The sequence below is a fragment of the Aplidium turbinatum genome, chromosome 3 (genome assembly GCF_918807975.1).
Source record: "Aplidium turbinatum chromosome 3, kaAplTurb1.1, whole genome shotgun sequence".
NCBI classification, from domain to species: domain Eukaryota; kingdom Metazoa; phylum Chordata; class Ascidiacea; order Aplousobranchia; family Polyclinidae; genus Aplidium; species Aplidium turbinatum.
The window spans coordinates 34,353,536-34,365,171 of record NC_137474.1 but is presented as its reverse complement, the minus strand read 5'-3'; the positions used below and the strand labels follow the sequence as shown (position 1 = coordinate 34,365,171).

Sequence of the window (11,636 nt, the reverse complement as noted above, 5' to 3'; positions counted from 1 at the left end):
TAAACGCCAGCGAAGTAGGAAGTAAACCAAATAAAACATCCAGCAATAGTAAGATTGAATCAACATCTTAGTCTGGTGTAGTATAAGAAAATTAGTTTTTTCTTGTAATCTATGGTAATTTCGAAGAGTGTGGTTAGTCTTTCTCACAAAGACTGCGTTTAGCGTCGCAGCAGCATTAAGCTTTAATAGGTTGGATGTTTTCTTTCTTGCACCTTGCGATCTTATGAGCGCTGCTAAACTAAACAAACTTCTTTTATGTTTTCCTTTGCAACCTAAAAAGCGCGTGACTCGTGACCTGTTATCTTTAAAGTGGCGCTTTCAGATTTGCCGCATTTTGATTTGTAAAAGCGATTGTTTCAGTAGGCCTACGTCTTTAGTTTGTATCGGTTATTTTATTGTCATGTTCATTATGATGTCACATTCCCTTACGCTGACCGGGAACTGAAGTTTGATTGTGACGAACGAAAGTGAGACCATTCGGAGAATAGATCAAACGTGGCTTTCTCTCACCAGGAATTGCCAGCTGTGGCAGTTGCCATAACAACAGCAATGCAGTGAGTACCCTTTTTTCCACGCAGCGTTATTGCGGAATTGCTTTGTTCTGTCGGATACTTAGCGAGAGACATAGCGTAAAACAAGAAGTTGCGCTGCAGTTGGTTGGATAATCCAGCGTTTAAGAAAAACGGAAATAATTGCTACAAACACTTCATAAGTGTCATGAAAACAGGGTGGGCGAAACATATTTTGCCCACCCTCGTTTCACGGCAGGGTGGGCGTCGCCCACCCGGCCCACCCTATTTCGACGCCTATGCAAACGTATGATGTCTACTTGTATATTGTGGTAACTGTTTATTATTATTATACGTTTTCGTATTCGTAAAGTCACGGTTATTTTCCCCAGAGAAAAACCGCGACCTGACGAGGACAAATTGAGTGCTTCGAAGACAATTGCGCGTTTTTCCAACATAGAACAATCATCCCAGCTTGTTGGTGGTATGCGAGCAGACAAGTTCAAGTGGAATCACCTCAGTGTAGATCAGGTGTTTTAACATCAGACAACCCGCACCGCTATACGATCTTACACTTTTTGCAAGTAGACTTTTTTACTTTCTGCCAAAATGACTTATGTGAGCTGTCCACGTTGAGTGCTGAGGCAAGCACATTTGCTCTATGTTGTTCAGAGGCATGATTACAACGGCGAAAGGCTTTTTTAAACTCCTTTCGTTTGCTCTGCATCAACTCATATAGGTAACCATTTCACTGTTTCCCATTTTTCACCTACATGATGTAACTTTCTCTGGCAGTAGCATGAGCTTGCTTAACATGATTATTCCAACCAGGAACAGAAAATATGTTACATTTCTTCTTTACACCAACAAAGATTTTATCAGAAGCTGCTTTGAGAGCATCAGTTATAATATTATAGAAAGAGTCTATTGAGGCAACATGAGAAGCATCTGAACAATGAGAATGATTGCACTTAATACTTTCAGTTGGCAAGGAAATTTGGGATAGATATTTTAGTGCTGGTTAAAGATCGGCCGCCTTGGTCAGTGACGTCACGAAAAAGGGTGACGTCATGCAAAAAAACGCAACTACTTTTAGGAAGGGTGCAAAAACGCGGAATAGAAGTAAAAGCGGAATGCTTCCCAAGGCGATTCGATCGTGGTTCAGTATTAGCCGCCCACAGTTTGCAGTGATCGATGAATACTGCCTCCACCAAATGTGTTGTAGCTTTCTCATTTCTGCGTGGATTTGAGAAATTTTACCATCGTTGGAAAGCACGATACTGCATCTATCCGATTTAATTGGTTGCAAGTTTAAAGTATGCATTATATTGATCTAGCGCTAACTTAAACTTTACTATTTTGTACCAATTCTCAGCAATTCAACTTTTACAATAAAAATATCAAACCAACACAAATTAAAAGAGTATGTCTTGGTTTATTCATATGTTAACTTTCACATTTATATGTAATCAACAAAACGAACAATCGTTGTTCAAACGTAACCGCTCGACGAAGCTTTTTTCCAATGCATTTTTCAAGGCGATTCGATCGTGGTTAAGTATTAGCCGCCCACAGTTTGCTGTGATCGATTCATACTGCCTCCACCAAATATGCTGTAGCTTTCTCATTTCTGCCCAGATTCTAACAATTTTACTATCGTTGGATGGCATTATGCTTTATCTACTCGAATGGATTAAATGCCAATCTAAAGTAGGCATTATATTTATGTAGCGATAACTTAAACTTTACTATTTTGTACCAATTCTCAGCAATTCAATTTTTACAATAAAAATACCAAACTAACACAAATTAAAAGAGTATGTCTTGCCTTATTAACCTACCAACTTTCACGTTTATATGTTATCTACAAAACGAGAAATCGTTGTTCAAACGTAACCGCTCGACGAAGCTTTTTTCCAAGGCGATTCGATCGTGGTTCAGTATTAGCCGCCCACAGTTTGCTGTGATCGATGAATACTGCCTCCACCAAATATGCTGTAGCTTTCTCATTTCTGCTCGGATTCTAACAATTTTACTGTCGTTGGATGGCATTATGCTTCATCTACTCGAATGGATTAATTGCCAATCTAAAGTAGGCATTATATTTATGTAGCGCTAACTTAAACTTTACTATTTTGTACCAATTCTCAGAAATTCATTTTTTACAATAAAAATACCAAACCAACACAAATTAAAAGACTATATCTTGGTTTATTCATATGTTAACTTTCACATTTATATGTAATCCACAAAACGAGCAATCGTTGTTCAAACGTAACCGCTCGACGAAGCTTAAACTTTACTATTTTGTACCAATTCTCAGAAATTCATTTTTTACAATAAAAATACCAAACTAACACAAATTAAAAGAGTATGTCTTGGTTTATTCATATGTTAACTTTCCCATTTATATCTAATCCACAAAACGAGCAATCGTTGTTCAAACGTAACCGCTCGACGAAGCTTTTTTCCAATGCATTTTTCAAGGCGATTCGATCGTGGTTCAGCATAAGCCGCCCACAGTTTGCAGTGATCGATGAATACTGCCTCCACCAAATGTGTTGTAGCTTTCTCATTTCTGCGTGGATTTGAGAAATTTTACCATCGTTGGAAAGCACGATACTGCATCTATCCGATTTAATTGGTTGCAAGTTTAAAGTAGGCATTATATTGATCTAGCGCTAACTTAAACTTTACTATTTTGTACCAATTCTCAGCAATTCAATTTTTACAATAAAAATACCAAACTATCACAAATTAAAAGAGTGTGTCTTGCTTTATTAACCTAACAACTTTCACGTTTATATGTTATCTACAAAACGAGAAATCGTTGTTCAAACGTAACCGCTCGACGAAGCTTTTTTCCAATGCATTTTTCAAGGCGATTCGATCGTGGTTAACTATTAGCCGCCCACAGTTTGCTGTGATCGATGAATACTGCCTCCACCAAATATGCTGTAGCTTTCTCATTTCTGCTTGGATTCTTACAATTTTACTATCGTTGGATGGCATTATGCTTTATCTACTCGAATGGATTAATTGCCAATCTAAAGTAGGCATTGTATTTATGTAGCGATAACTTAAACTTTACTATTTTGTACCAATTCTCAGCAATTGAATTTTTACAATAAAAATACCAAACCAACACAAATTAAAAGAGTATGTCTTGGTTTATTCATATGTTAACTTTCACATTTATATCTAATCTACAAAACGAGCAATCGTTATTCAAACGTAACCGCTCGATGAAGCTTTTTTGACAATTTTACTGACGTTGAAAAGCACGATACTGCATCTACCCGAATCAATTGATTGCATGTCCAAGGTATACAGTATATTTATCTGCTAACTTAAACTTCACTATTATAACATCAATTACTCCGAAAGTGATATGACATTTGGACAACACCATGAACTCCAAACAGACTTAAGCAATGATATCCATAAGCAGACACTAGGCAAAAAGTGTTTACTAATTCTCTTTAATTGAATCTTGCTTGAACATTTTTAATTATTCCAGACATGTTGGATCAATGTGCTTGGCCTACGCAGTTTTTGAAGTCAAGATTCAGTTGGTCAAGTAAAAATAGTAGGCTACACATTTAGCCAAACGCAGCAACACCAGTTTTCAAGATTAAACAATAGAAACCCTTTAATGATGCAGAAATCAGTAGTCTTAACAGCATCAAATTTTACGTCTTGAAGCAGTTTAACATCGCCTATTTTAATACGAGAAGTAAAATGGGGTGACTTTGGTCCAATTATGAGCCACCACTTACTTTAATTTTACAATGGTTCTGGGAGAAAACTTTAATTGTGACCGATATTGAGGGCTATCAAGAGCCCTTACATATTACCAATTTTGAAGTCATTTGGTCCATGCGTAGAGTTTCAAAAAAAACAAAACTATAAGTGGTTTTCACTCCAGTGTTTATTTGTGAATTAGGGTTAACTGATTCGTGTAGATGAAGTATCGTGCTTTCTAACTATGGTAAAATTATTGAAATCCGAGCAGAAATGAGAAAGCTAAAGCACATTTGGTGGAGGCACTATTCACCGATCACAGCGAACGGGGGGAGAATCGAGTCGCCTGAATGCATTGGAAAAAAACTTCGTCGAGCGGTTACGTTTGAACAACGATTTCTCGTTTTGTAGATAACATATAAACGTGAAAGTTGGTAGGTTAATAAAGCAAGACATACTCTTTTAATTTGTGTTGGTTTGGCATTTTTATTGTCAAAATGAATTGCTGAGAATTGGTACAAAATAGTAAAGTTTAAATTAACGTTACATAATTATAATGCTTACTTTAGATTGGCAATTAATCCATTCGGGTAGATGAAGCATAATGCCATCCAACGATAGTAAAATTGTTAAAATCCGAGCAGAAATGAGAAAGCTACAGCATATTTGGTGGAGGCAGTATTCATCGATCACAGCAAACTGTGGGCGGCTAATACTTAACCACGATCGAATCGCCTTGAAAAATGCATTGGAAAAAAGCTTTGTCGAGCGGTTACGTTTGAACAACGATTGCTCGTTTTGTTGATTAGATATAAATGTGAAAGTTAACATATGAATAAACCAAGACATACTCTTTTAATTTGTGTTGGTTTGATATTTTTATTGTAAAAGTTGAATTGCTGAGAATTGGTACAAAATAGTAAAGTTTAAGTTAGCGCTAGATCAATATAATGCATACTTTAAACTTGCAACTAATTAAATCGGATAGATGCAGTATCGTGCTTTCCAACGATGGTAAAATTTCTCAAATCCACGCAGAAATGAGAAAGCTACAACACATTTGGTGGAGGCAGTATTCATCGATCACTGCAAACTGTGGGCGGCTTATGCTGAACCACGATCGAATCGCCTTGAAAAATGCATTGGAAAAAAGCTTCGTCGAGCGGTTACGTTTGAACAACGATTGCTCGTTTTGTGGATTAGATATAAATGTGAAAGTTAACATATGAATAAACCAAGACATACTCTTTTAATTTGTGTTGGTTTGGTATTTTTATTGTAAAAAATGAATTTCTGAAAATTAATACAAGATAGGCCTAGTAAAGTTTAAGCTTCGTCGAGCGGTTACGTTTGAACAACAATTGCTCGTTTTGTGGATTAGATATAAATGTGAAAGTTAACATATGAATAAACCAAGACATAGTCTTTTAATTTGTGTTGGTTTGGTAATTTTATTGTAAAAAATGAATTTCTGAGAATTGGTACAAAATAGTAAAGTTTAAGTTAGCGCTACATAAATATAATGCCTACTTTAGATTGGCAATTAATGCATTCGAGTAGATGAAGCATAATGCCATCCAACAATAGAAAAATTGTTAAAATCTGAGCAGAAATGAGAAAGCTACAGCATATTTGGTGGAGGCAGTATTCATCGATCACAGCAAACTGTGGGCGGCTAATAGCCTACTGAACCACGATCGAATCGCCTTGAAAAATGCATTGGAAAAAAGCTTTGTCGAGCGGTTACGTTTGAACAACGATTGCTCGTTTTGTAGATAACATATAAACGTGAAAGTTGGTAGGTTAATAAGGCAAGACATACTCTTTTAATTTGTGTTGGTTTGGTATTTTTATTGTAAAAATTGAATTGCTGAGAATTGGTACAAAATAGTAAAGTTTAAGTTATCGCTACATAAATATAATGCCTACTTTAGATTGGCAATTAATCCATTCGAGTAGATGAAGCATAATGCCATCCAACGATAGTAAAATTGTTAGAATCCGAGCAGAAATGAGAAAGCTACAGCATATTTGGTGGAGGCAGTATTCATCGATCACAGCAAACTGTGGGCGGCTAATAGCCTACTGAACCACGATCGAATCGCCTTGGAAAAAAGCTTCGTCGAGCGGTACGTTTGAACAACGATTTCTCGTTTTGTAGATAACATATAAACGTGAAAGTTGGTAGGTTAATAAAGCAAAACATACTCTTTTAATTTGTGTTGGTTTGGTATTTTTATTGTAAAAATTGAATTGCTGAGAATTGGTACAAAATAGTAAAGTTTAAGTTATCGCTACATAAATATAATGCCTACTTTAGATTGGCATTTAATCCATTCGAGTAGATGAAGCATAATGCCATCCAACGATAGTAAAATTGTTAAAATCCGAGCAGAAATGAGAAAGCTACAGCATATTTGGTGGAGGCAGTATTCATCGATCACAGCAAACTGTGGGCGGCTAATAGCCTACTGAACCACGATCGAATCGCCTTGGAAAAAAGCTTCGTCGAGCGGTTACGTTTGAACAACGATGTCTCGTTTTGTAGATAACATATAAACGTGAAAGTTGGTAGGTTAATAAAATTGAATTGCTGAGAATTGGTACAAAATAGTAAAGTTTAAGTTAGCGCTACATAAATATAATGCCTACTTTAGATTGGCAATTAATCCATTCGAGTAGATGAAGCATAATGCCATCCAACAATAGTAAAATTGTTAGAATCCGAGCAGAAATGAGAAAGCTACAGCATATTTGGTGGAGGCAGTATTCATCGATCACAGCAAACTGTGGGCGGCTAATACTGAACCACGATCGAATCGCCTTGGAAAAAAGCTTGTTTTGTAGAAACGTGAAAGTTGGTAGGTTAATAAAGCAAGAATTGGTACAAAATAGTACAGTTTAAGTTTAAAATCAATAGGCATTCCGCTTTTACTTCTATTCCGCGTTTTTACACCCTTCCTAAAAGTAGTTGCGTTTTTTTGCTTGACGTCACACTTTTCGTGACGTCACTGACCAAGGCGGCCGATCCTTAACCAGCACCCTCAACCTATTTGATCAAAACCTGGTAGTAATAGTAAGTTCACTTTTCTATTTCGGTAATTCTTAATTTGCACATGCTTTAGACCAACAGAGCCCCACACATTCACGTTTTGCAGTAGCCGTACTATACCTAACCAAGTCACCAGTCACCACAGATTGTATCCTTCCAGCTTACGGTGACGTCACAGCGATGTTGCCGTTTTTATTTTCGCAATAGAATGAGTGTCAGATTCGCCGATGTCAACGAAAGTTTGCAAGCGTGTAACTTAGTAGCCTGTTGATATTTTTTACAATTTTCTGGTCAGGGAAGTTTGTTAGTGTCACCTTTTTGGTATCTTAGGTAAATTTCGCAAATTTATTTACCTGTCAGGGGCACTTTAAGTTCTGGATAAAAAAATAATAAATGCCATTTTCGCCCAAAAGTCTATTTTTGGAAATTTCGAATGCATTTTCGCAAGCTATTTCTGGTCCAAATCAGCTCAGATTTGGCATGGAGTATTTTTTCGGGCCTATTTTCACATATCCATTTGAGGTTTTCGAATTGGTGAAAAAGTCCATTTCGCGACCCACCCTAATAGGTATTACTATCTAAACCCTTGACAGCCTGTTTCACCTAAACGGATTATCAGAGGTTCTGAAAAACATGCAAATTAAAAAATCGATAATTCCTGAAAGGATATTAAATATTATAACTGTAAGTTAATGTGCAAAAAAAACTTTAATTAAAGGGCGGGGAAACCCAAATTAACTTTTTGCGAGTTTTTTGTTTCAGCGTGATGTCATTGTGTACAACATGCGTTTTAGAAAAAAAAAATTTCAAATTTTGTTGCCCTCGTCTCGCTAAGGCCGCTTTTGTTTGAACCTCGTTTGCGAGGCCGCGTGCGCATCCAGCCGTGACGCTGAACGCTGTGACGTCACAAGGTACATTTCTTTCTTACGAGATGCTGGTTTGTCCTTCAGGATAGCTGCTATGTTGTCTCCACCTGCATCTGCGGAATTCTGTTTTAAAAACAAAAGCGATGAGATGTAACAAAGCCACTTTTATTTCAAAATAGGAAATTTAAATCCGACATATTCATCGTCCTGGCTTGGAAACTTGGTTCGAATTGCGTGGACGACACATGATGGTAGAGGAACGTGGATGGATTGACCAAGATATCCCCATACCCATCGAACAAATTGCCTATAGGCAATGTGTCTGTAACGTCTGCAAAAATAAAACTTTTTATGCTCGTGTTTGCATTCAAAAATACCAAGAGGTTTTATCAGCAGTAACTTGCGTTAATAAAGAACTTTCACTATTTAACAAAGGCTAAACACTAAACAGTGATTAACACTGTGACATTGAATGAAATTACATTATTTACTGTTTGATATCAACTATGACATGTTACCTGTGTTGGGTCGCGGGTTGTGTAGCAGTATTGTAATGTTGCGTATAAGCCATGTGGGCGGTCTCCAGCACCCACGGATTGAGACAAACTCCCTCAAATCCGGGATGCTGTGCTATACAACATACGTCTCCAAGCATCGCTTCCATGCGCTCAGTTTGTATTTCGTGGCAGCAGACAGCTTCAGATTGCTCCTTCACAGCAACACAACCAGAACACGAACACCTGCAAATTTGAAATTGCTAAATCAATTCGTCAGCGTTGGTAAAACGAGCAATTTCATACATCGGCCTCTGCGAATGTAAGCGTTGAGTATAAGTGAGTGTATAAGCTAGTTCAATTGACTGAAAGTTACTTACCACTCGGTATTTCCCAAACGATCATCATTGACAGGAGCTTCGGTGTTGTCAGCAAGATCAAGCTTCGCAAGTTCACTTTCGGTGTATTCTGGTTCAAAGAGGTAAGGTTCCGGATGTACTGCACTGTAGTCGTTATCGCTGTCATAATCTTCTTCGGATTCGAAGGAAAAACTTGAATCAGATTCAGCCATTTTCAAACAAAAACTTAATTATAACTTAGTTACAACCTTGCAAATATCTAAAAATTTACAAGTATTGTTAGATAAATGCTTGTAAAATGAAACAATTCTTGCAAATTTTTAGGTGTTACAAGGTCAAAGCCTGCAACACAGAACAGCAGTGTAAAAAAATCAACTGTTTTTTTCGGTAGAAAACCGAGATAACCCTGACATTGCAGCATCTGAAAGATCAGGCCGCGAAAAGTCAGAACACAAATGCCCTGGAACAGAAATAGCTTCCCAGTTTCTTTGGTTGATGGACATATTCTCCGGATCCGTTGTCAGCAGGACATTCAGCAGCTCTTTAACGTAACCTTAACAAAAATGTTAAGTGAATATCTTTAACTAGCAGTCTTAATGAGAAAATGACTTGTGCTAATTGGCAGTATAAGTACTTCATATACACTTTCAAAATTGAAGTACGTTACACCACATGTTGCATCTACGAATAACTTACGATATGTAGGTTCTGATTTTTTCTTTCTAAGCGAAAAGCCTCCTTCTTTATGTTTGAATTTTGGGAACGAAAGCACAAAGCCAGATGAAGATCGATCGCTGTTTTCATTATAGTGTATGGCAGCCAAAAGTTGCCTGCATAACAGTAACTGCATTTTAGTGTGGCCTGACACAATGTAACTTCAACCAGTGACATCAATTAACAAACACACTAGAAATATGAACTCATCACAAGAATTAACAACCCCAGGGCACACAATAAAAAACTACTGAAATTAGACAAACCTTATTGCTAACATTCCACGAAACGAGAAAGCTCTAAGTTTTGGTGTAAATTGAAGCAAAAGGCTATGGAAGGCTTCGAGACTTGATGTCTGCTGAAAAGTACTGAGCATCCTCATGTCTCGTAAATGACGCTTGCTGTCAACTAGTTCAGCGAAGTTGCCATAAGCCTCTGACCCTATTAAAATTAAACAATGCATCACAAAACGATAGTGTCATTTTTCCACCCACACAAAACTGATACATTATTATACGTACCAATTTTCAACCACTTTTTCTTTCTCGCCTCTTCTGGCTCCAGGATGCCATGGCTGCAAGAAGGATACAACTCTTCATGGCCAGTATGAATATTTACAATGTGATGTTTAATCGATTGCCATTTTGCAACAACTAATGATTTGTTACCGGGTGATGATGCCGCAGACCAGTATAAGTGGTTTATGACACTGGGCATCCAAGCAAGCAAATCGCTGCACTGCTTCTTTTTCGCTGCGTTGAGCATGCGCTTTCGAAAGCCTGATAGAATAGAAAAGTACTTGTTATGTCAGTTCATTTCGAATAGGACTTCAAACGGCTGTTTGAGCTAAGATCATCTCTAAATCATAATATCTAACTTGCTTCAGGTTCGGGGTAGTAACAGAAATATCAATTGGAAAAGGTATCCCTTAAAATAACAATATATGCAACTTTGTGTACCTTTAGCAACATGCCAGACGTCAAAAACATGCTCAGTTTCGCTCATGTTGTCACGGACGTGCTTAATGATTTGTGGGTGACGATCAGTTATGAGAACTTTCACCCTCACATCAAACCCACAATCTTCAATGAACTTCAAGCACCTGATCAGGCCAGCTTTCTCCATCGCATTGCTTCCCCCAACTTCATTGCTCTGTGTAAAAAATAAACACATTGAAAATCTGCAGAAAAACAAGTCTTCATGTTGTTATTTAAAGATAAGGTATGGTAGGAAAAGCTAGTATCATACAGTACGAAGTACCTGAACAAGTTGCAAATCAACCACTTTGTTTAACCGTGTGTCCATCACTGTGTAAGTGCCGAATTTAGCACAGTGACCAGGACTGTCGGCTCTTCCATCACCAGCTAAACAAAGGTCACCTCCATCATCTTCCAACGCTTGGAGCACTTTATTCTGCTCCGCTTGCCACAGTTGATATATGGTTGGCTGTATGTATTGCTTTGCCATTTTGTGGTAGGTGGTTTTTGAAAGCGATGCAATGTTCAGGTGGTCAAGCATCCTCAGCACTTTGACATAAGACAGGCCATTTGCTAAGATCGAGCCAGCCAAAAGCAAATTTCCTGCCGGCATCTTGCCCATCATCGGTTGACTTGACCAAGTCCTGAAATGTTGACATTTAGAGCAGCATTGGAAAACAGTGATGGAAGTGCCACGCGGTTGAATGGATACGTTTGAGGAATTCTGGCACACCATACATCTTTCAAATAATTCTAACAACTTTGAATGAAATACTAAATATTTCTCGTCATCAACTGGAGATGGACAAGATTCCAAGGAGTTGGCAAATCTAAAAAAAAAACAACATTACACCAATCATTGGGCCAACAAAAATTCAATAATAACCAACAGAATCTACATAGGAAATTAAAATGCAGTAC

General features: G+C 37.6%; 2 protein-coding genes across 3 annotated transcripts; both read right to left on the bottom strand.

The window, feature by feature from the left end:
• Nucleotides 1–8,427: 8,427 nt before the first annotated feature.
• LOC145767424 (uncharacterized) lies at nucleotides 8,428–9,310 on the bottom strand. The gene is made up of 3 exons (XM_082579241.1): nucleotides 9,046–9,310; nucleotides 8,683–8,911; nucleotides 8,428–8,493 (listed from the first exon to the last, which is right to left on the bottom strand). The coding sequence occupies exons 1-2, from the start codon at nucleotides 9,234–9,236 to the stop codon at nucleotides 8,686–8,688; spliced, it is 417 nt and encodes a 138-aa protein (XP_082435367.1). The 5' UTR covers nucleotides 9,237–9,310; the 3' UTR covers nucleotides 8,428–8,493; nucleotides 8,683–8,685.
• Nucleotides 9,267–11,417, bottom strand: LOC145767423 (uncharacterized). 2 transcript variants are annotated; one of them, XM_082579239.1, is made up of 4 exons: nucleotides 10,999–11,417; nucleotides 10,698–10,890; nucleotides 10,260–10,517; nucleotides 9,267–9,577 (listed from the first exon to the last, which is right to left on the bottom strand). In XM_082579239.1, the coding sequence occupies exons 1-4, from the start codon at nucleotides 11,338–11,340 to the stop codon at nucleotides 9,396–9,398; spliced, it is 975 nt and encodes a 324-aa protein (XP_082435365.1). In that variant the 5' UTR covers nucleotides 11,341–11,417; the 3' UTR covers nucleotides 9,267–9,395. The 2 variants fall into 2 exon arrangements, with proteins under 2 accessions (XP_082435365.1, XP_082435366.1); XM_082579240.1 differs by having other exon boundaries at nucleotides 11,118–11,417.
• Nucleotides 11,418–11,636: the final 219 nt, after the last annotated feature.

Coding starts and splice junctions, on each gene's coding strand:
- LOC145767424 (XM_082579241.1), bottom strand. CDS start 9,236: ATGGCTGAATCTGATTCAAGTTTTTCCTTCGAATCCGAAGAAGATTAT. Junction 8,912..9,045: donor CGTTTGGGAAATACCGAGTG/GTAAGTAACTTT, acceptor TCAAATTTGCAG/GTGTTCGTGTTCTGGTTGTG.
- LOC145767423 (XM_082579239.1), bottom strand. CDS start 11,340: ATGATGGGCAAGATGCCGGCAGGAAATTTGCTTTTGGCTGGCTCGATC. Junction 10,891..10,998: donor TTGATTTGCAACTTGTTCAG/GTACTTCGTACT, acceptor TTTTTTACACAG/AGCAATGAAGTTGGGGGAAG. Junction 9,578..10,259: donor GAAAAAGTGGTTGAAAATTG/GTACGTATAATA, acceptor ATTTTTGTTAAG/GTTACGTTAAAGAGCTGCTG.